General features: G+C 42.6%; 1 protein-coding gene across 4 annotated transcripts in view; it reads left to right on the top strand.

The window, feature by feature from the left end:
• CSNK1G1 (casein kinase 1 gamma 1) overlaps nt 1-26,659 on the top strand; it is a 76,710-nt gene that overhangs the window by 24,619 nt on the left and 25,432 nt on the right. For all 4 annotated transcript variants that reach the window (XM_018570432.1, XM_018570431.1, XM_018570430.1 and 1 more), the window contains exons 2-6: nt 7,893-8,296; nt 16,290-16,330; nt 21,968-22,037; nt 22,151-22,302; nt 23,781-24,015. In XM_018570432.1, coding sequence (XP_018425934.1) covers nt 8,116-8,296; nt 16,290-16,330; nt 21,968-22,037; nt 22,151-22,302; nt 23,781-24,015 — 679 coding nt within the window. In that variant the 5' untranslated portion in view covers nt 7,893-8,115. The remainder of the gene's footprint in view (nt 1-7,892; nt 8,297-16,289; nt 16,331-21,967; nt 22,038-22,150; nt 22,303-23,780; nt 24,016-26,659) is intronic.

Below are 26,659 nucleotides of genomic sequence, written 5' to 3'. Positions count from 1 at the left end.
AAAATGCAATACCATCCTTAATTTAAAATACACAAATGCCATGTCACAAACCATGTTTACTTCAGAATAAAACTGCCTGAGCATTTTTTTGCAATCACACTGCACTGGAACGCATGGCATTGCGATACCGTGCATTCCAGTGCGGGCGATCACACTGTGGTTGGGAGCCGCATTTGGGGTGCCATTGAAATGAATGGCACTGCAACGCACCTCCCACAGCAGAATGTCGGGCCGAAGCACAAGGCGCTTGAATAGATTCAGCCGGGGAATGACAGCTGTCAGTGGCAAGATTCCGCAGACTGCAGCGGAATGTAAATACAACAGGTAGTGAGCCTGCTATTGGACATTTCACATTGCAATAGCAGGCTGGCTATTGCACCCGCCCACTGCTTGCTGTGGCCTCCTCCCAGTGTGGAGGAGAGCTAGGGCTCCAACCCAACACTGCTTGCGGTGCCCTCCTCCCAGCATGGAGGAGGGAGCTAGGGAATCCAACTAACTAATCCACAATGAGAAGAGTTGACAACTATTCTCACTGTCGAATATTATTGATTAGTTGGTTGCAGCCCTAGAACAAAGCATGTGGCTGCGTGTTTTGTGAATAGACTGGAGGAGAGGGGGAGATGGCAATATGGCAGTATGATTAAGACCTGCAGTGCTCACATCCTAGTGGCTGGGAGCTCATGCTTTACTTATCCCGACATGTACATCGCAAGGTTGTGGCAGTTGAAGAAAGGGTTCCTGACCAAATGCTTTAACTCTATTAAGACTTGGGTACCTGAGTGGGAGTGAGGCATGTTCGATTATATTAGTTCAATGAGATGGGGACCAGGGAAGAACAATGTTAGACTAATCTTCAGCTTTAAATTGCCTCATAGAGCTCGATGGGAGTAACCACATTAACTGGTGGGGGACACGCTATTCCACATACCCATAAAGCTGGCTATACATTATGCTAATTTTGGCCGGTTCATGAAGAACTGCCTGAACTTTGCACCCTTTCGACCAGCATCCCTCGATCAGAAGACCAAACTAGCTGGTAGGAAAATCTTGCAGCCAATACCGTTCAGGTATTTTGACCATGACCACTTGGCCACCAGACCAAGCAGATGAAAATGTCTAATGAGTCTTTTTTAATTATTCAATCACAAAGGCAAAATATCCAACATGTTTCAGGGGCAACAACACTCCCCCCTCTGTCAAGGCTACAAAGGGCTGCAACACACTTTCGCATTGCAGTAACACACAAGTTGATGTGTTCAGGAGGCTCTTGTGGAAGCGGCAGAAATTCGCACAGTGGGCATCTTTTCGGCCAGCTTCCCTCAATCAGCTGATCGAAGGAGCTGGTAGGAAAATCTTCTAGCAGCTCTGTTTGGGTGTTCTGACGGGGACTGGCAGTCGCTGTCGGGATACAAAAGAAACAGTGAGGATTCCACGATCAACACCCTGGCAGCCTTAATGGAGGCATCTGCTTTGTTTTTCCATTCAGCCTGTGGGTTTAACAAAGAAAATGAAGCATTGTATACCAGCTTTAGTGCATTTTGGCTGGTACCCCAACACACTAAGACAATGCAGCTCAGCCGCAGGACATGGCAGAAACAATGCAGCTTGTGGATGCTTTAGTCCATTCCTGTGCTTTTTTTTTTGGTTCATTCAAAATAAATGTGCTGCCTCTACGCAGCGCACATTAACGTGTGACAACGCACATTAACCAACGCACTCGAAGGGACAAGTGTGAATGCACTCTCAGTGTAATGTTCTGGGGAGGGCACATGTTGAGCACAAACTAATGAAGATTGGAACCCAGCCTGGTGTTTGTTGGAGGCTGTTTGGGCTGAGCATGGTGCACAGTCCATTAAAGTTTACATACATGATGATGTATGTCATTGCATTGTGGTTTACGGTAGAGTATGACTCCAGGGAGTATCTGAGTAGTTGTAAAGGCCAATTCTTTTATTAGACACTTTTGGTTTACACAGGATCTGAATATTCAGTCTTAAATATTGTCTTATTGTGCGGTCTTGCTTGAGAACCTTTTTTTTAATAATTATTTCCCCCCTTAAAATCTAAAGGTAAAAGGTGAGAAATCGTAGGGATGCCATTGCTGACCTTTTTCTGTTTCCTGGCTGTTAAGCTGACATCTCTGACTTTAATACTTGGAGCCAGTGAGGAGCATCCTAATCATACTTTTTCAGTGTCAGGTCAATCGGGTTTTCTTTTAACCATGGCCATCCGTTATTTGACGCTTGTTGGCTTTCAGCACTTGGCAATCCTGTGTGCGAGGTCAGTTTAAAGGGCAGTAACTGTAAGGGCCCTTCACACCAGGATTTGCAGTGTAATGCGCGTCCTGACCTGTGTTTTTTCCGTCCGTTTTTTTACTACGGGCGGACGGCAAGAGGTTAAAAAAACGTACGATCTGCCTATCTTAAACAGGCAGATCCTACTTGCGATGATCGCAAGCCGTGCCCCCCTGAGGGGCGGGCTTCTGATGACCGCAATGCCAAACGGGCAGTGTGCTCGCGCACACCGGCCCGTCCGGCTTTTATCTTAAGAACATGCTACACACCCGCCGAACATCGTACGATGCTCGGCGGGTTTTCAAACATATTCGTGTTTTTAAAGTCGTGTGACCTTACAGTAGTAGAGGTCGCACGGCTTCCACACACCTTACGATAATCGTACGATCGTGGGATTTCCCGCGATTATCGTAAGGTGTGCGGGCACCCTAATACACGGAGAATGAGGTTACCAGCACACCATTATTCCTTCATCAAAATATGATTTTTGCTGTTAGTTGTTCATCATATCCCACATGTATAGTGAGGTTTTGGGACCACGTGGGGTACCTTTTTATTTTGATTGATGAAGGGGACCCTGGGAACATTGCTCTATCTGTGTGATTTTTTTTTTTATATATGCGTTATAACATGTAACAAATGTGCGTTACAATTCAAAGTTAATTGCACCCATCTACAGTGCACTGCAATGCATCTGCCTTCTAGTGTGCCCCAATGCATAGGTTAATTGGGCCTATATTTGTGTACATTGATGTCTGACAGCCCATTCATTTTTAATGACCTGCCTAATGTATTGTACTTTAACATACAAATGCGTGTATTGTAACACACTGTCTTATGTATCATAGTTTAAAAACAGAACTGTATGTGATGCTTATGTAGACCTATCAACATCTACATTTAAATCCTGAAGTACTTTGTAAACAGTAGTATGTGTTAGCAGATTACAACATCAGTTTCAGCAGTATCTGGCCATTTGAAAGATAATGAGTCATCTTTGGTTTATTGTGTTTTTGTTTTCTGTTATTAATATTTACATTGCCATTATCTTCCATAGCTTACTTGGGATTTGATAGCAGCATGCCATTGATTTGCATTTTTGTTCATTATCTTGGCTCTGCATTTTAATAAAGGAGTTTATTAGATGTACTTGTTTACGTTCTCTTCCCCACTACATGGTAGATTTCTCTCATTTCAGAACAAAGCCTTGTGTGGCTGCTAAAGAGGTTATTTTAAAGTGTGTTCTATTGAAGTCTGAGCATTGAATGATGGCTGCTGCTAGGTGCAGGGCTGGGACAGCCATCAAGGAAACAGATCTGGGAAACCACCACCCTGGTTAATAAGTGCTTTGATCTGTGGAATCAGTGAGCAGCCTGCAGGGGTAAAATGCAGTGGATATTTATAGCAACATGAATGGGAGGGATAAAGAGATTGTGGCTTGACTGCAGAAAGCTTATGAAAGTGAAAGCTGAATGTTCACACCTTTTTCGTCTTCTCTCCAAAGAGTCTGATCAGCAGAATGTATGTACAGCAGATTGTTTACCAGGGAATCATAGGTTCAAAAGCCAACAGACAATTTTTAAGGAGGCAAAAACATCTACTTTTATTGATCTTTGCAGTTAAAGAGGAACTTTACCCATATCTTCAACATAACAACAATTACACCTGTTAGTAATGACAGTCTACAAACACATACTTCTAGATAATTGCCAGCTTTTTGTCTTTTGCGTACCTTGTTTATCTTTTTTCCCCCCTCCCCAGTCTTCTGACGGCGTCCATTTTAACTAAGGGCAGGCTGCTAGCTTTCCCTTTACTTCCTGTAAATCTGGCGCATATGACCATGCACACCATGTCAGGGGAGGAATATGCTTTTCATTGAGATCTCGTCAGATTACAGATGAGATTTCTCAGCAATGCTCTGCTGATTTAATCTTCCCAGGATGCAAAATTACATTTGTGCCAGAGTGGACCAGGAAGTGGGGAAAAAAAAAATTGGATTCAATAGTCGGAAGACTTTGGCTAGTGTTGTTTTTCCACCATTTGTTATCATGCATTGCTTTTTGGACTAGGTTGGGCAACAATCTTATGTCTATAGGTTGAGGGATATTTCCAAATTAGATACCACCTGAGTATCCCAGGTCACAGTTCTCAAAATTATTGCCTGAATAACAAGTTGATAGCTTGTTGAACTCATACTTTGGTATCAACTGACATCAGTTTTGACTAGGGAAGCACCGATACTGTTTTTTTGGTATAGAGTATGAGTACTAATATTTATTTTTTTCGGTATGCACCGTTACCGAATACCGATACCACAAGTCCCATTAGGGAAGCCAGGCGGCGTGTAATGACTCGCCACCCGGCTTCCCGATTAGCAAGGAAGCTGTCTCATTGCTCCCTCGTCACCTGGTAATGAGGGAGCATGGAGCCGGCTTTCTGGCCAATCAGGAAGCCGGGCGCTGTGTAATGACACGCTGCCTAGCTTCTTGATTGGCCGGGAAGCCGGCTCCATGCTCCCTCACTTGGTGATGAGGGGGTATGGAGCCAGCTTCCCGGCCAATCAGGAAGCCGAGCCGCTTGTAAAGACGCGCTGCCCGGCTTCCTAATACCGGAAGTATCGGGCTAGGCATCGGAGCATTTGGGCGAGTAAGAGTACTCGCCCAAATACAGTGGATCTCGACTGTATTGTCGGGATCCATCCCAGCTGCGACGCTCTCCATATATATAGAGGGAATAGCCCGCTATCTACTGAGCTTTGGGTCAAGGTAGGAGGTTAGTATATGGCCTCCCATGACCCTAAAGAGAACTATGGGATAAAAAGGTTACCCACAGTTCTTTTAGGGCTTTTTCTTTACTTTTTAGCCAGTTCATGTTAACCACGGGGTAGAAGAAAATGTTATATACTACTGGTTGGGTTCTAACTGCAAGTTGTTAAGGTTTGAAATAATGTTGAAACACTTGGCTGGTTATCTGTGTGCGTTCCAAACATTGTGCAGCTGCTTCTCACATCCTCAGGGGGTGAAATGACTTGTAATGTGAACCTTCTCTTCCTGTGTTTACATTCACTGTCACTGGCTACAAGGTTGGAATAGACAAATGGTATTCCTATTGAGTTATTCTATATATTTTATTTTTTAAGCCTTGGATTTAATGACAAGCTGACAATATTTCTGACTTGTCATTTTATTTTTCAAAGCGATGATGATAAAAAAAAGCCCTTGAGATATCAAAGGCTGTAGTATAGTGCCAATCCTGTGACTACCTTTTAAAATGTGGCACAATTGGCCCAGTCTGATGCCTATAAGTCTTGGAGATTTGGCTATACATGAGATGACTCTTTCGACTCCTTTGCAACACATGGAGCTTGGTGTTGCTGATGAGACAGTTATTAACAAGGGAATTGTATTATGTTACTAAGTGATTTCAACTATTCTCTGTAGAATACTCCAAAGGGAATGTATAGTCTTTTTTCAATATGGGTTCTTTTTTTTCCGATTGTACACGTAACGGATCTTAATTTTAAATTTATTATGAAGTGTTAATATTTTAAAAACCTGTTTTTATTTGTACTTTGGAATTGTGTGTGTGTGTGTGTTTTTTATAAAAAGGGAAAAAATGTATAGGTGTGTATGTTATCTCAGCAGCTGTCAAAGTCCACCCCCCCCCTGTAATTAAAGGGTTAAATGCTTGTTTTGGCCTGGTGTACCTTTTTAAGAAAGAGGGATTATCTTTTCTTATCCCTAGCTCTGTCAGGCTTCTCCTTCCCTTCCAAGTACTGAGAGCATTTTTATAGTGCACCTCCATGCAAGGTAAGCTCACACATGGATTGTGGAGCTTGTGTTACATTAAAACCTGCGGTCACCTTTTTGGATGAGTTGGGTAACCCATTCAAATAATTGGTCTGCTTTATTGCAGTGCATGTTGGCACTTAGATTAGTACACTTTCATGCACCACAAAAACGTGAATACAGCCCTTAAAGTAAACATTGTAAGAAAAAATATTTGCTCACTGCTAATGCAGTATACTTGCCCTTTAGGCCTCGTTCAAACCAAGCGCGGAGCAGATCCAGAGCAGGTGCAGACCGGATCAAAACTGCGTCCAATGTATTCCTATGGTGTTTTGAGCTCCAGTTCACATCGCAGCGTGCAGATCCAGAGCAGATCCAGAGGACGCTAGTTTGTGTCCTCCTGTTACCCTAAGGAGAACTATGGGGAAAAACACTGACCCCATAGTTCTCCTTTAAGAATCACTACTTGCAGCACAGTAATTTATGCACACATTATCCTGTGTCTGATTCTGAAAATGGAAGTCTAGTTTTAACCACAGTATGTGTGACTATTTTCAACATCTCATTGTTTACACTTGACTTTTTATAAAGACAGCCTAGCTCTAGTCTCTACATTTGTTTAACTGGCTCCAGGCTACTGGGTAACATCTGACGTTTATTTAAATAATGAATAAGCCATAGGAATGCCAGCACAAGGAAGGCCGAATTTATGACTAGTGTTTTTGCTCTCCTAACAACTAGGTTTTATTTTGTTGCCTTTATGCCATTTATATTTGAAAAATGCGTCCTTGATCCTTTTTGAATGCTGATGCCTTTTTATAAAGCATTTAATGGTGGTGCGATGAGGCTGCGAGTACTTCTATTTCTAGATCTTTTCATGTAGATTTTTAAGCATTAGCAGTAGTACACAATAGCGTGTGTGTAAAATGTTTCATATGGTATGTGAACAAATATTATGATTTCAATCTTTTGATTGCTTTAAACACATTGAAAATGATTAAGTGATGGGATAGATGCTGTGTACCTAGTAAAGTAAATGTTGGTGAATAAAGGTAAGCTGTTTTCACTTTGAATACCCACTCATATGCATGAAGAATAAAAGCCCAATCATTTGCTAGCAAAAGTTGTTTTTTTGTGTGTGGTGTTTTTTTGTTTTTTTAAAGTGAATACAGCTTCACCTTATTTAGTAACATTAAAGGAGAACTATGAGGTGAGTGCTTTTCACTCGCCTCATAGTTCTAGCCGACCTGTGATAATGAGACTGTCACAGGTCGGCTTAGTAGATCGGGAGGTGAGCGAACACATACCGGCGTTCGCTCACCTCTCGATCCTGTCACGGCTCTCTGCCGTGACAGGGGAGGGGCTGGATTCCCCGCTCCGATCTGCCAGCGCTGACTGGCGGAACGGACGGGGGAGGGGGCGGGTACAGCTGGCTCTGCCTCTAGATAGGCAGAGCCAGCTGTCACTCACGCAGCTGGGCGGATCCCGTCATCTACGTCGGGATCCGCAGCGGCGTCTCAGTATCCTACCGTTAACCGAGCTGCAGCTCGCGGTATACTGAGCTTAGGTTAACGGGAGGATGCTAGTTTGTGTCCTCCCGTTACCCTAAGGAGAACTATGGGGAAAAACACTGACCCCATAGTTCTCCTTTTTAATTTTGCAAAGGGAACACTGTTGACTTCTTCTTTAGTAAATCAACTTCCTACAAGCCACTAGTATAGATTTTTGGTTATGTCTCACTTATTTTCTAGTATTTTTTTTTTGTTTTTTTTGTTAACGGTGCCCTGACTTCTATTTTCTCTCTCTTCAGGAACCTTCCTGTAGGATACAATGGGAGAACTTCATCATGGACTTGCCGAGTGGTGGTGAAATGGTACTTTGGCAGCACTGTGCGGTGATGTGATCCGTTCTTTTGGCCCCTGAGGATACTCAGCTGGATATTATTAAGGGCCCATTGTTTTTGTGGCTTTGTGGATTGGGAATCCCTTAGCATCTGCTGGGATCCCTAGGCCTGGTTCTTATGGTATAGGAACATGGACCATAGCAACAGGGAGAAGGATGACAGGCCACGAGCAGCCAAAGCTTTGCCAGTGCGGACCGGCCATAGCTCCCGGCCATCCAGCTCGACTACCTCCTCAGGGGTCCTTATGGTGGGACCCAACTTCAGGGTGGGAAAGAAGATTGGCTGTGGAAACTTTGGGGAGCTACGGTTAGGTAAGACTAATCCAAGGGTTTTATTAAATGTATTTATTCCTTTTGATTAACAGATCATCTGCATTTTAGAAGGTTGCAAATATGATACAGAAAATTCAGTTCATACACACCCATGGCAGTCTTTCAAAGGCTTAGAAGCCAGCAACAATGGGGTTTTGACTTGGCATATGCAATGCTCCCCCACCCACACCCATCACAGCTGCTATATATGTATGTGTTCACACACACACAGGCCAGTCTTATCCACGGTGCCATTTATTTTTAGAACACAAACAAAAGGTCTGATTTGCAGACACAGCCAATAAAAAAAAAATGGGACTGCTTCTTTTACAGGGTTTTTGCTTTTTTTTTTTCCATCTGCTCTCTTTAAAGGAAATCTGTAATAAAGGTTCTGCAAATTTTAGTTACTGGTCTAAAAAACAAAGTAAAAAAAAAAAAAAAAAAGTAGCATGAAATGCTCCCAAATATTACAGTGGGATTCACAGTAATTTGACCAATGGGGAGTGAAGCAGAGCTTTCGGTGTATTTGGCGCCCATGCCTATCATTAATTAGAGCTGCATGCTCCTTATACCGTTCAGTTCTGATGTACATTGGCAAAGCAGCCCTAAACTCCTGTGTGGTGAATACAGTCAGTAGTGCACATGCATTCAAGGTTACAGCTGTCTCCACGGTAGAGATGAACAGGAACCCTCCTCCGTATGCCACACCACATCAAAGCACCAGGTGTGAAACTCTCTTCTAGACACAGTGCACATGAGTGCTTGCACATAATAAATGAACCATATAATGTATTTTTTCCTTTCAGGGTATTCCCAGTATAACATATTATACTGTGCATTCAGAAAGTATTCAGACCCCCTTCACTTTTTTCAATTTTGTTATGTTTGTTGCAGGTTGATACTACAGATATTTTAAATTCTCTTTTTTTTCCCCCTCCGCTACTCTCAGTACCGCATAATGATAAAGTGAAAACCGAATTTTAGAAATGTCTGTTTATTAAAAAGAAAACACTGAAATATCACATGTACTTAAAGGGGTTCTAAACCGTTTTTTTGCCTATATCTACTGCTAGCAAGCAGTAGATATAGGCAAGAAGTTTAAAAAACAAAAACAAAAAACGCTTGAACTGGTTTTAAACTTACCTCGTTATCGCTGCTCGCTCCCGCGCTGAGAATCAGGAAGTGATCGTGATTGGCGCGGGCGCATGCGCAGTTCCGATTCTCGGCCGGGAGACTAGCAGAGACGCAAGGTAAGTCTATGGACGCGTGCACCCGCCTGCAGACCCCGCTGGATCGGATAGACAGAGCAGTCAGCGCTGGATCGGAGTGACGTCACACCGCTGGAGGGACAGATGAAAACATGGGGAAAGAAGAGGAAGATCAGAATAAGAGACATCATTTGAGGTAAGTGCTAACATTTACATGTTAGCACTTACCTCAAAAAAAAAATTTGGCTTTAATGTCACTTTAAGTATTCACACCGTTTACTCAGTACTTTTGTTGAAGCACCTTTTGGCAGCAATTACAGCCTTGAGTATTTTTGGGTATGACGCGACAACCTTTGCACACCTGGATTGGGTCATTTTAAGCCATTCTTTGCAAATCCTCTCAAGCTCAGTCAGGTTGAATCGGAATTGTCAGACAGCCATTTTCAGATCTCTCTAGAGGTGTTCAATAGGACTCAAGTTAGTGCTCTGGCCTGTCCACAGAGTTGTCCCTTAGCCACTCCCGTGTTGTCTTGGCTGTGTGCATGCAATCGTTGTCATGTTGAAAGGTGAACCTTCAGCCCAGTCTGAGGTCCTGAGCGCCGTGGAGCAGGTTTTAATTGAGGAAATCTCTGTACTTTGGTCCATATAGATTTCCCTCAACCCTGACCAGTCTTCCAGTCCCTGCTGCTGAATAACACCCCACAGCATGATTCTGCCACGACCATGCTTCACTGTTGGGAAGCTATTGGGCAGGTTATGAGCAGTGCCTGGTTTTTAGGTGCTTTTGTGCAAACTCCAAGCGGTGGCAAGGAGAGGCTTCAGTCTAGCCACTCTACCATAAAGGCCAGATTAGTTGAGGGCTGCAGTGATGGTTGTCCTTCTGGAACTTGGTCCCATCTCCTCACAGGATCTCTGGAACTCGGTCAGAGTGACCATCGGGTTCTTGGTCACCTCTCTTACTAAGGCCCTTCTCTCCCGATTGCTCAGTTGGGCTGGGCGACCAGCACTTGGAAAAGTGTTGTTGCAAAGCCCTCATTCACACTACAAAAGGCCGGCACGTACAGCTCCGTGCTGCCTGTACGGCCATATCGGGCAGCTCCTGGGAAGGACAGGGGCTGCGTGTGATTTAGTACACAGCCCCTGTCCTTCTCTATGGAAGTATGCGGCCGTACGCCGCCCTACGCTTGCCCCAAGTGCAAGTCCGTTCGGGTGCCTGTTTCCTGGCTCAGACGCAGACAGGACCCATCCTGTCGGCGTATGAGTACGGACACCCGCACCTGCACGAACGTGCAGGGCGGGTGAGCATAGGGCGGCGTACTGCCGCTTACTCCCATAAAGAAGGACGGGGGCTGCATACTAATCACATGCAGCACCTGTCCTTCCCGGGAGCTGCCCAGGGCTGTACGTACCGGCCTTTTCTAGTGTGAATGAGGGCAAAGGGTGTGCGGAATCCCTATCGCTTGACGCCCTGGACATGCAGTTCCGGGCAGGTCGTGTTTTTTTTTTTTTTTCTACGTTAGCAGGCTAGCAGATCTGAACGTAGAGCATGGGAGCTGCTCATTTTGTGATATTTAGATCACTTGTATAAAATGAGTAGCCATCTTGTCGTCCCCCCCCCCCGTTGTGTTGTGGTCTTTGGGGCCCCCTGCTCTTCTGGGGGACCCGGGATCATGACAATGTTTTCAGGATGGAGAGCAAAGCGGAGAACGCCCCTTCTCAGATCTTCTCTCTGTGAGACAGGAATGCTTTACTCAGTGCCCCCTTATGTCAGCTGTCACAGGCTGCGCAGAATTGAGCACAATGCAGTTGCTCGATGTTCTGTGAAACTGAGAATAAGTAAATGAAAAAAAGTTAAGTGATGAAGTAAAAAACAATAGAAGAAAAAAAAATTAAAACCGGCCCCACTGCCATCTGCATGTGAATAAGCAGTGCTCTCTAACGCACACAATGGGGGGAATTTTATCAAAACTGGAGCAGACAAAATCTGGGGACGCTGTGCCTGGCAACCAATCAGCTTCTCCCAAATTTGCTCAGTTAAGATTTGAAAATGAAAGAGAGAAGCTGATTGGTTGTCATGCACAGCTGCTCCAGATTTTGTCTGATCCAGTTTTGATAAATGTCCTTCAATGTGCATTAAAGGGTAAGTTCACTTTCCCAAGTAATTTGGGAAAATGGAATTACCCCCTCAAATCTGGCCCCCTCTCCCCACATTCCCTCCCCCAGCGCTTTACTTGCCTTTTGGCCCACTGTCCTTCCCCTCCTCCAGTACTCCATAATGCCATCTAGCACAGCTCTGCCCTATGGATTTTGAATTTCGCACGCAAATTGCGAGCACTTGGTTCAGATGACCACGTTGACCAGTGAGAAGCGCTTCTTCGCCTGCTTTATATGCGATTTTGCTTAAAATTATTTTTTTGTATCAGAAGTAGCTTGGGCCCCCCTCTTAGTCAAGTAGTTGTGTGGTGTTTTTTTTTTTTTTAACTCTCCACACCCCTGACTTATGCCAATGTGATATTTCAGTTTTTCCTTCATACATTTTACAAAATTCTGTTTTCTTTTATCATTATGGGGTACTGAGTGTAGATTAATGAGAAGAAAAAAAAGAATGTAAACTGTAGTATCCGGCTGCAACATAACAACATGGAGAAAAATGAAGGGGGGGTCTGAATTCTTTCTGAATGCACTGTAGTTGAAGGAGCCTAATGCAAGGGAGAACCATTTATACAATCCTTGCAAGCTGCTGCTGGAATGGCTAAAAATCATTACCGCGTTAGTGCTTGCCATAGCTGAGACGCAAACAGATTTTCCACACTAGATCCCCCTCCACCCCATTTTTCAGAACTAAATGTAATTAGAAAAAAAGAAAAAAAAGTCTGGAGCTTCTCCCATCCCTCTTACATATTTTCTGTAGACTTCTGCACAAGACGACAGCTTTTTAAGTTTTTCACAATGTGTTCTTTAGGACATAAACCTTAAATCCTTTCTGCAGTTTATTTTAAAGGTATTGAAATATTTTCCAGAGGCAATAAGTGGCAGCTTCTCATATTGCAGACATGGCCATCTACTTAGATCACCCTGAGTTAGTGCAGTGCTGAGCAGGTTAGTTTCGCAGGACTGGTATTGCCATTTAGATGTTGACAGCTATCAAATATTTATTCTAGTGCTTAAGGAACAAGTCCAGATTTCAGCACATTATCCTTTCTAATAGTCCTAGTTATTGTACAGCAGGGTTTCAGCTTGATCAATGTTATACAGTGACACTACTTTGCTCTTCACTAACTGGCTGATTATCGTCACATACGGTTTAAAGTAACTTTACCAGCTAGATTTGTTTGGCTCATGCAAGAGTAACCAGTTAGGCAGTTTAAAAGGAACACTCCATTCAAAGTTACAAATGAAACCCAGATGCAGACAATGAGCACCTACCTGCTTCAGTAATTACATTTGTTAGTTCCAGCACACTAGATGGCTGTCTGGATTGAGAATGATCATGAATCAGTCTGAGAATGTATGCTTGTGTTGTAGGAGAGGATTTCTCATACTCACCTTAAGAATTTTTCATGTCTCGCATACAGAATCATAAAGGGAGGGTAGTCCAGTTCTAGGAAGCTTTCTCATAACCACCAATCGGATTAAAAGCTGCCTTTAAAGTTTGAATGTGTTTGGTGATATGACAGCACTTATATTTAAAGAGACACTGTCAGATTGTCTATGCAGGGCAAAATTATAGTGTCTATGTAAAGATTCCCTGGCCCTTTTATTCTCGCCTTGCCTGTGCTTTCTTTGCTCTTTCCTCTATTTCAGCCAGCTAAGCTATCTGGCACTTATGGGTATGGGGGAGCATATGACAGTGGGGGAACGGCCATGCAATACCTGTGGCATTTAGCTACTAGGCCACAACGCTAATTGCATTGCCATTTATGATGGAGGACAGAGCAGGAAGGGATCGCAGGTACGGGGAGTATAAGGTGGTGACAAGGTGACAAGGTGACAATGTTGCTCTCTTCAAATATTACTGTTTGAGTGTTTGTTTTCACATTTCACACTCCGATTGCGCTCAGCATTGCTTTTGTATTTGTATCTTTTTGTATATTGTTTGGTTTCAGAATGGGAAGTATAAGAATACAAAAGACTATAATAAATGTATAGAAACACTATTGTATATTTTTGCTCTGTATGTACTATATCACCTATGGGATGGCCATATGTCACAGGTCACTTGGTATATAAAATCAACAAGGCTCTTGCATCCCTGCCACATTGGGGATTGTATGAAATGTCACCTAGTTTAGATCATGACCCAATGCACTGCATTGTAGTTCTACTGCTGGAGCGTTACAGCTGAATAGCAGTGTATTTCCATGAAAAAAAATACTGCATGCCATACTTTTTTAGCACACGCCACTGCAGTGCATTGGGGTGAACTGACCCAACTGTAAACAAGGCAATTTGGCCTGTCAATGTGTTGGAACTACTCTGGGAGACGCTGCCCAGCACAGCCCCACATAGACAGAGGTATTCCATAGCCATTTCACCAGCACAGCTCAACATATACAGAGGCATTTCCTATCCCTGCAAAGTACAAGACCGCAAGCTTTTATACGTTTCATAGGTGACCGGAGGAAGATGTATTTATGCACAGTTTCTTACAGTGACCATTGTTTTTATTTTGTGTTCTATTTTGATATCAAGCTGATTTTGTGCTTCTTTTTTTAAAATTTTTTTTTAACCTTTTAGGGGTTACTGTTTAAGCCTCCATAGTTCCAATTTGGGACATGTCTTAAAGCAGAAGTAAACTTCTGGCAAACAAATGGGCCCCCCAGGAGCTTTTAGCCCTAATGTGTTATATATAACACATACGCATATTATGGCAGTCTTGCCTACCCCAGCACTCCCCTCCATCACCACTGCTTACATCTTTGCCCAGTTCCTCAGTATGGAGCTCTGCCAGTATGAGACTGTGCAGAAGCCTGAGCTCTGCAGCCTTGATCGAGTGATCACCGTTGCAGTGCTTTCCAGGCTTGAAAGCAAAAATGAAAGATGCATATTTTTTTTTGCAAAAATTAAAGCAATCACAGGCATTGCTTTTAATTTTTGCAAAAGGTGAACTTGGCCTTTTAAAAGTGTATGTCTGGATAAAATAACAAAGCATTTAAAAAAATCTGTACATTTCTGCTAACCCTTTAGAAACGACAGAAGCACAGAAAAATATCTTGTTTTGCAAGGAATTGAAAAATCAAATATATATAACTATAAATATATAGATATATTCTCTTCTAGCCTCCATGTTTCATAGTAGGTACAGTGTTCTTTTCTTTTGAAACTTCATATTTTTTTTTCCATCTCTCAACATAGAGCTGATGTGACTTGCCAGAAAGCTGCAGTTTTGTCTCATCTGTCCAAAGGAGATTCTTCCAGAAGCATGCATTGTGGCTTGTCAATATGCATTTCACAAATTGCATATTGGCAAGCTACAATATCCTCTGCAATTTCCATCTGGGTGTTCTTTCTCTGAGCCCACTGTTGCTCAGAAAAAGGTTAGAAACGGATGTACCTTGACCTTGGAGTTCAGCTGGTATGTTTTAGGTGCTTCTCTTTGTTTGTCATTACACTATCCTTCTCTCCAATTTGGAGTAGATACTCTTTTTTTTCGCATGCATGTCTAGGGAAGCTGTCTACATTCTCAAGGACTTCAAACTTTGATGCTCCTGTTGCTACAGTAGCAAATATTACAAACTGGTCTATAATTGTCTTTTATAATCCCCTCAGACAACTCTCTTCATTTGCTTTCTCTGGTTCGTGTTCAGTTTAGAGCCTTGGTCCTCAACTGGCGGGTCATGACCCAAAAGTGGGTCGCGACCTGGTGTTCAGTGGGTCGCCACATGCCTTCAACTTTTCTAGGTGAGAGGCTCTTTAGCCTCCCCCTAGCACAGCACTGTCCATTCTCACACTGAGCAGCCATTCAAAATATGCTGCTCGGCACCGAGTGTAAGCTGGGGGTATGGCAGCGAGGGAGCTCCATCCATACATGTATTGCTTATGGCTCCCTCGCTTGTCCTATAGAGTTAACTGGACCAGAGTAACATCACATTCTGGCTCCCGGCAGCTCTACAGGCGCGTTTGGGAGCTGTACAAGCAATGCACATATGGATGGAACTCCGTCACAGCACAGCAGCCCACAATGCCGTGCGTTCCATTTGAAGTGCGACTTTGGTCGTGACTTAATGACCGAGGACAAATGTGGGTCCTAATGTTACACAAGTTGAGAACCACTGGTTTAGAGCACATGATGATACCAAACAGCAGTGACAACTTTTCTCTATTTTACATAGGCTGACTGACTAATTTCAAGATTGAAAACCTGTGAGATACTAATACAGAAAAAAGTTTTAAATATCACTATGATCCATTTATTTGTAATCTCTTCTAGAGTGCCAAATTTGTCCCAAGCCATTTTAGATTCTTTGCAGAATAAGCAGTTTATTGCTTTACTCTGACATACCAAAGCTTTACTCTGGCATTTTTTAGCCCAGCATACAGTTTATTTTTATTATTCAACCTGTGTAAACTAGGGCAATTCTTTGTCAACAAATAAATAACTAATTAGCAATTAACTAATTTGCATTGCACTGAACTCATCATGCTGCTGGGGAGGTAATTGCCTACAAGTAGGTAAATATCTAAGGAGCAGTTTTAATTGCCCTTCTAGCTGCAGCCTGGGCATAAAAGTATATTACAGATGTAACTTCTTACAGGATTCTAAATAATTTATTTTCTTTTAACAGGCAAGAATCTTTACACCAATGAATATGTGGCTATTAAACTGGTGAGTATCTATCAACCAGAGTTACCGCTTTGTCTACGGCTTCCTGACTCAAACTTGTACATGCTTCCTTTTCCTGCTGTGTGTATAAACTAGCTTATTTCCGGGTTCAAGATGTCAGAGGTCATAGGTTCCTTGGAAATAGAGAAATGAACAAGGAGAAAAGAGTTTGTGTGTTTTTGTCTGTTTTTTGTTGTTTTGTTTTTTATTTCATACATACTTACTGTATAAACATAAGAAAAACAGTTATTGCAGTGTTACAAATCTTTCCATACTAACCTCCAATACTGTCTATGGCACAAAACCATTAGTAATACTTTAGAATGTATATCAAATATTTGTTGAGAGCCAAACTAAAGAGACCCTGTCACCTTACTTGTTCAGGGCAGAGGGACAGTGTCTTTGCAGAGGCCCTACCAACCCTTTTATTCATGTTGCTAGCGCTCGACCACCACTAATTCCTCCATAACAGCCAGTGACCGTACCCAATGCTTTCAAATATGAGGGAGCATGTGACCTTCAATTGTAGCCAATCCCATAGCCAGAGCATTGTCACATGACCAAGGAAGCTATATCTCCGATCCAGCAATTTTCAAGCATAAAAAAATGAATAGAAATCCTCCTAATAATATTCTGAAAGCTCTAATTAACCTTCAGTTTACATCAGTAAAAAGGTGTTCAATGTCTTACTGCTGAAACACACCTTTTGCTAACTGGTGCATTGTGGTTATGAATGTTGCAGGTGTCATTTTAAATTGCATTTCAATGCTGCACCACAATACTGTGTATTGTGGTGCAGCACACCACAATACACGGTAACATACTACTGTTCACTGCTTTAAAAAAAATTCTGCAAGTCTCGTGTGTTGGTAGTCCATTCAAAATAAATGGGCTGCTGTAAAACGATGTACATTAACGCATGTCAAAGTGCGGTAATGTACAACACACATGAACGGAGAAGTGTGAACAGGCCCTTAAAGGAGAACTATGACATGAGTGATTTCCCCTCGCCTCATAGTTCTAAGCCGACCTGTGACAATGAGACTGTTACAGGTCGGCTCAGTAGATCGGGAGGTGAGCGAACACATACCGGGTTCCCTCACCTCTCGATCCTGTCACGGCTCTCTGCCGTGACAGGGGGAGGGGCTGGATTCCCCTCTCCCCGCTCCGATCTGCCAGCGCTGACTGGCGGAACGGACGGGGGAGGGGGCGGGTACAGCTGGCTCTGCCTCTAGATAGGCAGAGCCAGCTGTCACTCACGCAGCTGGGCGGATCCCGTCATCTAAGTCGGGATCCGCTCCAGGTGCGGCGTCTCAGTATACCGCGAGCTGTAGCTCGCGGTATACTGAGCTTAGGGTAACAGGAGGACGCTAGTTTGTGTCCTCCCGTTACCCCAAGGAGAACTATGGGGAAAAACACTGACCCCATAGTTCTCCTTTAAAGTTAGTTTCCTTTGTAAAGTAGTCACAGCCTGCATAGCGGGACCCTTGCTGTCTGTGTGAAAGCAGTGATCTCATTTTAGAGGTCAAACTTTCCCTCTTACATAGTCCCATAACTCCACAATCGACAAAGCTCGTGTTATCCATCTGATTGAAGAGCTCTAGCTCTGACTTCACAGGGAGCCTGTCGGACCTCTGCAAGGAGATGCTTCTCTACAGCGAACAGGGGTCCCACTTTGCAGCAAACTGGCAGGACCCAGGTTTCTCTATTAGGGCTGTGGCTACCTTCCAAAGAAAAGTAACTTAATTTAAGAGTCCTATCAAACTGCTTTTAACTGGATGCGGGTCTTTTTTTTTTTTTTTTTTTACAGAAAACAAACCGACTTAAACACTTTGTTGTTTTGATGTGACTGGAACGTATATGTAGCTAATTTAAACTGAAATTTCAAGCTGTATTAGGTCTCCTAGAACCGCACAATTAAGTTTTACTAATGGTTCATAGAGCAAAAAAGAGAAAGTGGGGCTTTGTAGGCACCAAATTGACGAATTACAAATAAATGTAAATTGATTAAAAAAAATATAATTTATTTAATTACATGATCAGTAGAAAAATATATGAAATTTAATTTAAAAACACAGACGCCTCCAAAATTCATTGAGTTCCAAACTGCAACACACACAATTGAGATCATATATATCATGATAGAAATGTGCAACATGTCAAATTTAATGGTCATATATACATCAATTCAATTCAAGTGCATGATCAAAAGTTGAAAATGTCTTAGCTGGAACGCCAAGCAGAAAATAGTACTGAATGGTCCGACACGTTTCGCGCTTCAAGTAGGAAGGTGACTCAGACCCCAGGAGGAGGCACATAGGGCGTACTGATCAGAGACGATGCATAGAGGTAGAAAAGCCTAAGTATCCCCAGACAATGGGAGATAAACAGACAGGGACGCAATCGCTCAGTATAAGGTCTTGATGGATCAAAGATTGGCTAAAAATGGATGCCTCTGCGCCGTAAATCCATCTGACTTGTGCTGCTGAGAGAAGAGGGTGTGAGTTGCGACATCCAGAGGTGGGGGGAAGGGGGAGAGAGAGAGAAGGCAACAAGGCACACAGATCCTATGCTATTTCTCTTGTGTGTCCGCCGATGTATGTCTGGCCATCCCTGGTCGGAACTCTGCTAATGGTTGACAAAGAAAAGGTGTTGGAAATGATTTAATGACCGGAATGGATGCACCACCAGATATTCCTAAATGACGTAGAAAAAAGTGCCTCTAAATCTATGGTTTCAAAAGCATATCTGAAGGTAGCCTTTTCCTGCTAAATTAGTCATAATTTTCTATGTACACTGCATATAGTGTGTGTGTTTTAATATATATATTTATTATGTATGCATACAATGATGCTCTCTGGAGTGTTCGCCATAGTAATCTGTTAACACGTTTGGCTGCATTAATACCTGTTGACTCCTAATAATATAAAAGAAATTATGTAGTTAATGCTGCGCTTATGAGAGTGGACCAATTAATTATTTTTAGCTGTGTGGTAAGCGGTTTATTCTTAGGTCACAGTTGCTTGCTACCATCTGTACACAAAAAGGACCTTTGGAAAAATAAGAGGTATTTGGAGTCCATAAAGTGATATGGTTTCATCAGTTTTAAAGCAAAGACATTTACTAGCCAACTTCAAAATGCTTCCTCTTTACAACACTCTCGCATCCACGTAATATAATTAGGTTGGGTTTGTGGTTTACCTAATGACTCAATCACGGATTAGATACTGGGCTAACACTACCAAGCATCAAACCTCATGGAAAGTGGAACTTTGGATATGTTTTTTGAATCTGTTCACAGATTTACATTTGCTAGGTTCCAAAATGCAATCCAGTACAACACTGCAGTGTTCTCAGACAGGTGTGTTGAGCTTGTGACACCATTAATGGTATACTTGCGAGATAAAATAAGTATAGGTAAAAGATAACAGAGCAGTCTTGCCAGAGTGTCTTGGCAACTTAAAGGACATTTCCATGGAAAAAGGTAATTGGTCATATTGTGGTAACATTGAGAGATTTATGACTCTCCTAAGCCTGTGGTAAATGGGGAAACCCCCATCACTATTGCATCATTACTATTGCTGATGTTGCTTGGTGGCAGCCTTTTGTGGCCTGAAAAATTAAGATTACCATAAAGAATCAACTTAATTGTAAATGTGACAACATGTCTGAGGTCCATGCCAACATGACACACACATTTTAAGTGAATATGGACAGCAGCATACATTATGGTTAGCCTAAAGCTGGCCACACACTGCTTTTATATATTTAATTTAACCCGTGGGCTGAACGAAGAAAATAGGAACAGATTCCTCAAACACTAAAGAGTGTTTGTCAAGAAACCCCGCTGTTTGTTTTGTATTCTGCAAGCAGCCGCCGCCTGCTGCTGTCAGAATACCCGAGCAGAGTTGGCAGCTCCTTTTAAAGGTTTTCTGCCTGGCTCATTCAGTCAGCTGACCAAGAGATGGTGGCTGACAGCGGCACCCACTGTGCAAATTTCATCACAATATTTGTGGCCAGCTGTAGAAGTAATGCTTTTGTCCTACACTAGTACCACTTGGGCCACATGCACAGAGGTTTAGGAGCTGCAGCTGAGAATTCCTGCAGGAAGAACCTGTGGATTCTTGCAGCAGGAATCCCAGGTGGGTACATACATGTATATAGCTACATAGAACAATTACCTGTGGTTTGGGATAGATTGCCCCCTGCACGCAATTTATTTGCATTCGTAGCTGTACAGACCCACCTGGGATTCCAGCCACAGGAATCCCCAGCCACAGCTTCTAGCCCTGTGTTCATGAGGCCTTATCTTGAGCTTGATATTTTAAATAGAGTGACAAGGGTTAGATATCATTGGTATAGGACAAATGCATGTTTAAGGCTTACCATAATGTATGCTGCTGTCCATATTCACTGTAAATTTGTGTGTCATGTTGGCATGGACCGCAGACATGTAGTGCAGTAGCATCAGCAATAGCAAGACGGGGCTTTTCTTCTTGTTTACCAGAAGCTTATGAGAGTCCTAAATCCTCCAATTTCCCTCAGATTCATTTTAAGACTTACTTGCGTTTTATTTGCCTCTGTACTGTTTGCAGATTGATTGTTCTTGTAGGTTTGTCTTAGGAAAAACTAGGTGTGACAGGATTAGCTTGTCATTCAACAAATCAGGATTTAACTGTAAGTGACACCAAACTCGTCTATAGCCTGTTCTCCTACCAGTGACCTTATACAAAATTGGTCTGGTTTTAGTAAGGAGGGAGTTCATAAAGGAAACTGGTTTTATCACCTTTTCAAAATACTTTTTAATAATTATAATAAATCAGTACTTAGGTTTTCTAGCAGCTAGGAATTACTAGGCCTGATACCGTGTTTCCCTGAAAATAAGACACTGTCTTATATTTTGTGTGGCTCAAAAAACACACTAGGTCTTATTTTCAGGGTAGGTCTTATTGGTTTTTTTATGTACAACAATCCAAAGTTAATGCAAATTCAAATTAAATAATCCAAAATGACAAAGTTAAGAATATGGTGATCAGGGCAATCAGGAGTGCCGTACCTTTCCAAGAGCAATTTGGTAACCAGAATGAGCGAAGTGCGCTTTCACTATCGATTCCTCACAGGCGGGGTGCATTTGGTATCACTTCGCCTGTGACAGGAGACGGCGCTATAGAGGAAGCATCGGCTTATGCGGCTCTGCTCCCTCTGGTGCTGCCTCGCTTCCTCTAGCGCTGGCTTCATTGCCACCGCTGATTCTCTCCCGCCTCTCCAAGTTCCCACTTATGCCATCACCGGCCCTGGGAATGGTCACAGCTAGGTCTTATTTTCAGGGTAGGTCTTATATTTTAGCAATTCCCAAAAATGATACTAGGTCTTAATTTCGGGGTAGGTCTTATTTTCGGGGAAACAGGGTAAACACTGGATGAAAAGGTACAGCTGTACTGTCTGCTTGTTTTTCCCCAGTATTTACTCTTTGCGCCTGACATCTTTCCGGACTGCACAGGCACAAGTTCTATTCCTGGTAAAAATAAATAAAATAAAGTGAATATAAAGCAAATCCTAGATGATATATAAATGTATATGAACCTTTTTTACGGACAACATTTATAACTAAAAGTGGAAATTTGTCTAATTATTTTTCAGGAACCAATCAAATCTCGTGCACCCCAGCTTCATCTGGAATATCGATTTTACAAGCAGCTTGGAACTACAGGTATAAGATAAAATTTGCATATTTCCACATGTTTGTAAATTTTTTATTTTTTTTTGTAAATATGTAGCAGGTTTTCTGAGCTTGTATAATTACTATTTTTTGTGTTGTTCCAGCGGATGGCCTTCCTCAAGTCTTCTATTTTGGCCCATGTGGGAAGTACAATGCCATGGTACTCGAGCTCCTAGGTCCAAGTTTAGAGGATTTGTTTGACCTTTGTGATCGGACATTCACTTTAAAGACTGTGCTAATGATAGCCATTCAGTTGGTGAGATTTATTTTTGTTAATTTTTTTTTTTTATACTTCACACTCGGCCAATAAATGTTTTATTGTTGGAATATTTTGTTTGTTTTTTTTCCTTAAAGAACAACTTGACCATGCTCTTAAAATTGACGACAAAGGCACCTTTAGAAATGTTTAGTAATGGAAATCTACAGACTTTATGTATTTGCAGGCTATTTATTCTTTGTATATCCCCCCCCATCATTCTTATTACAGTGGCTATTTTCACCTAAGGGCATATGAATCCATCTCCCTTTTGCTTCCTGGAATTTGGGATCTGCCTCCAACATGCGACAGTCCAGAGCAGGGGTAGCCAAACTCCGGCCCTCCAGCTGTGGTGGAACTACAAATCCCATGAGGCATTGCAAGATTCTCACAGCCACAGACATGACTCCAGGAGACAGATGCATCATGGGATTTGTAGTTTCACCACAGCTGGAGGGCCGGAGTTTGGCTACCCCTGGTCCAGAGTATCTGAGAGGGGGGAAAAAATATCTTCCTGGGAATTCTCATCTGTAAACTGCAGATGTAGTCCTTCCTAGGATGCATCTGTGGGGCCAGAGCTAAATCACTAGTGCCTCATTCACCCAGAAAGTAGGAACCGGTAAGGGTCCGTTCACAGATACAGCAGTGACCAGCATTTTTCTGCACCGGTCACCATTGGAATGCATAGAAAACAATTGTTTTCTCTGTGCCCTATTCACAACATAATGCGGTTTGATGTGTGGTGGGCTTCAGTAAAATGCGGACATATTGCATTGCATCCAACTGGAGGTCATGCAGCTTAGTGTAAAGCGCTGCCATGCAGAGACATGAATGTAGTGTACGCTCCAAATTTAAGAAAAAAAAAAAGTGCCTTGTGTTGTAACACGGTAAGGCCCATGGCTCTCCGAGTGAACACTAGCCAACACTGTAAAACTCTGTGGCTAGTGTGTGAACGAGCCAGAGTTGAAAGCAAAAAATCTTTAACAAATTTAAGTTAATTTCATACTAGCATGCAGAGCTCCTTACTGATATTCTTTTAGTGAAAGGGGTAAAGGCCTGCTTAAATACTTGTGGCATCTCTCCTTCTCATTTCTAAGATATATAGTTGCCAATGTGCCATAGTAGGTTTCCCAGTATTAAGTCACTTTTATGTCCTAAGAGAGCAAAGCCTTGCTGATAAATCTGTTGCATAGTAAGGCAATATTGGGCATAATTCAGCGAGGTACTTATTTATGTCAAATTAGGCTCACTCTGCCTGGACTGTTGATGCTAAAAGCACTGTAACATTTCTTTGCGGTTAAACATTGTAGGAAAGTTTATGTTGGTTCTAGTCTGTTTAAAAATAATTGGCTTTCAGGTTCATCCTCTTTGGTCTTAATGTACTCACAAGCACCCGAAATTTGCAGGTTATTTTTACCACTGAAGGATATGAAAAACGAATAGGACTTCTTCTTGACATAGTCTTTTCATATCTCTAGATAACAAGGATGGAATATGTTCACTCCAAGAACCTCATTTACAGAGATGTAAAACCAGAGAACTTTCTAATTGGTCGTCAAGGGAATAAGAAGGAGCATATTATTCACATCATTGACTTTGGACTGGCCAAGGAGTACATAGACCCAGAAACCAAAAAGCACATACCTTATCGGGAACACAAGAGCCTGACTGGAACAGCCAGATATATGTCCATAAACACCCACCTGGGGAAAGGTTGGTTCCTTTAATTCTTCTTGAATGTATTTAATTAAAACTACCCAAAATTATATTTTTTAATATAAAGATCCTGACGACCTCGAAGAATAAAATGGTGACAATTGCTTTTTTTTATGCCCCCTGCTATTTGCCCAGCTGTGTATCAAATCCAACTTTTCAACAAACAATAAATTCAAATTAATTTTATTGCACACAAACCAAATATAATGCCAAATATTTTTAGTAGAATAAAAAAGATGAACTTGCATCAAATAGATGTAATGCCTCAAAATTGAGTGCTTCCATGAAATGGCAAAAAATGTTGATATCCAAAATTGTCCATAGGCGATGGTTTAAAAGCTTAAGTCATCAACTTAGAGTTAACTATAAATGGCCATAGAATTATTGGTCGCACTCTGGCCTGTTAGATCCCTAATGTCACTTATGAGGCCATTAAAGCTGATCTATCACAGATCGTGCTTGATCAGCTTCTTTCTCAACTAGCGCTGCTGGGGAATGGCAGCTCTGAAACAGGAAATTATGCAATGCTCGCCATTTACGGCTTCATTCACCAGAGGAGAGATCAGCGAACATATGTTTGTTGATCTCCCTCCGCTCTAGATGCAGACACCAGCCATGTCTGTCACAAACCCACAGAAGGGGCAGTGTAGCCCAGGATACATAATGCCGGTAGTCAGGCTGGAGGGGCAGCACCTTTAAAAGAAAGATCTATGGGCCACCTTTTTTTTTTATATAGTTCTCTTCCGGGTCACAGGAGAACGTTTACTAATATCCTCCCGTGATTCAAAACTCAGCTATTGCCTGCTATAGGCTGACATCGCAGAGGTGCACTGCGTACGGGAAAGATCCCGACATTGTCGGCATCCACCCCACTGCCTGATTAACAACTGGTTCTGCCTCTTTAGAGGGTAAAGCCAGCTGTGCCTGCACCATTCCCCGTCCATCCCTTCTGTCGGCGCTGGAGGAACGGAGAGGGGGCGGCATGCGATTGCTCAGTTCTTGATCAAGAGAGCCGACCTGTGACCGTGTCACACAGTGTCATCCCCTAATTATGGGGGGATGAGTGTTTTCACACTCCCCATAATTCTCCTGCTACCTGCCAGAAAGCCAACAGTCGGCTAAGGAAGTGGAAACGCACTCACAGCTGCTCTAGCAGCCAGGAATGTATTTAAGAACCCCTGCTGCCTGTTCACTCAGCCTCATAATCTGAGCCGACCTGTGACAATGAAACTGTCACTGGTTGGCTCAGTAGATCGGGAAGTGAGCTCAATGACTCGATCTATCCCTGCAGAGAGCCGTGTCTGTCGCTCATGGCTCCGTGCAGGGATTCCCCCCTCCCCTGTCCAATCCTCCAGCGCTGACTGGCGGAATGGGAGGAGGCAGGCACAGCTGGCTCTGCCTCTGGATAGGCAGAGCCAGCTGTCAATCCCGCAGCTGGGTGGATCTCGACAGCAATGTCGGGTTCCATCCCGGCTGTAGCTCGCGGTATACTGAGCTTTGGGTCACGGGAGGACAGTAGTTTGTGTTCTCCCGTGACCCTTAGGAGAACTATGGGGAAAAGCCCTGACCCCATAGTTCTCGAAGACTTTGAGTCACTTACGTGAAGCATGCATGTAAGTAAGGGTTCTAACTTGCCAGATCTTGCACCAGGGTGGCATCTCAAAGTTTTTGAGCCATTTGGTAAGTATCACAGTTTGGTTATTGGCATTTTTTTAACGAATGGTCAGCATTCTCATTTCTGTATTTGTGAATTGTTTATTTGAAGTCAAAGCAGTGGTCCTGTGTGGAAGAATGTCCAGCAAACTGTTTTAAAATGTGGGTGTGGTTATATAAATCTGGAGGTTAAATACAACATTCTATTTCTTATCCTAAGTTAATTATTATTATTTTTTTCTAACCTATATGACTGACTTAATGTAAAAGATCAGGCAACACAAAACTCCTTAATTTCAGTTTTATTTTGGAGATGCTGGAGAGGTGAACTACTTAAAGACTTCTTGTGTCTCTCTGGGTCTCAAGGGACTTTCACCACACAAGTCCCCAAGAGATGGCAGGAAGCTAGCTTGCGTTTTGCCTGCCATTGAGCTGTGTGGTTCTGCAATACATTGGCAGCCAATGGGATTTATTTTTTTAAATAAGCACAGTAAAATGTGGTTGCTTGCCAGTTCAAGAGATTATTGTAAAATAATAGGGGGTTAAATCCTTTGTTCTTTTGCATAGGGTTAGATTGTATAATACGTTATTCCTAGAGCTGCAGCTAACGATTATTTTCATAATCGATTAGTTAGCCAATTATTAAGTTCGATTAATCGGATTAAAAAAAAAAAAGTCTCCAGTGATGGACTACTAGTTTGTATTGAGATTGTAGTCCATCACGGGAGCAAGCTTGGAGCGGTGGAAGTAAAAAAAAAAGTGTGGTGTGCAATATAGTACATTATAAAGCGGCACAGTGCAGAATACCAGCAGCTATAGAGGAATGCAGCAAATCGTAGCAATAGTACATTATACTATAATGTATTATTGCTGGGATCTGATGTATTCCTCTATAGCTGGCGTTATTGGAGAGAACGGATATGATGGTGGAATGGGGTGCAGAGGACGGGTATGATGGTGGAATGGGGTGCAGAGGACGGGTATGATG

The sequence above is a fragment of the Nanorana parkeri genome, unplaced genomic scaffold (assembly GCF_000935625.1).
Source record: "Nanorana parkeri isolate BGI_ZX_2015 unplaced genomic scaffold, ASM93562v1 scaffold1532, whole genome shotgun sequence".
Taxonomy (NCBI): domain Eukaryota; kingdom Metazoa; phylum Chordata; class Amphibia; order Anura; family Dicroglossidae; genus Nanorana; species Nanorana parkeri.
The sequence above is the reverse complement of the archived record's forward strand: the minus strand, read 5'-3'. Positions and strand labels throughout refer to the sequence as shown.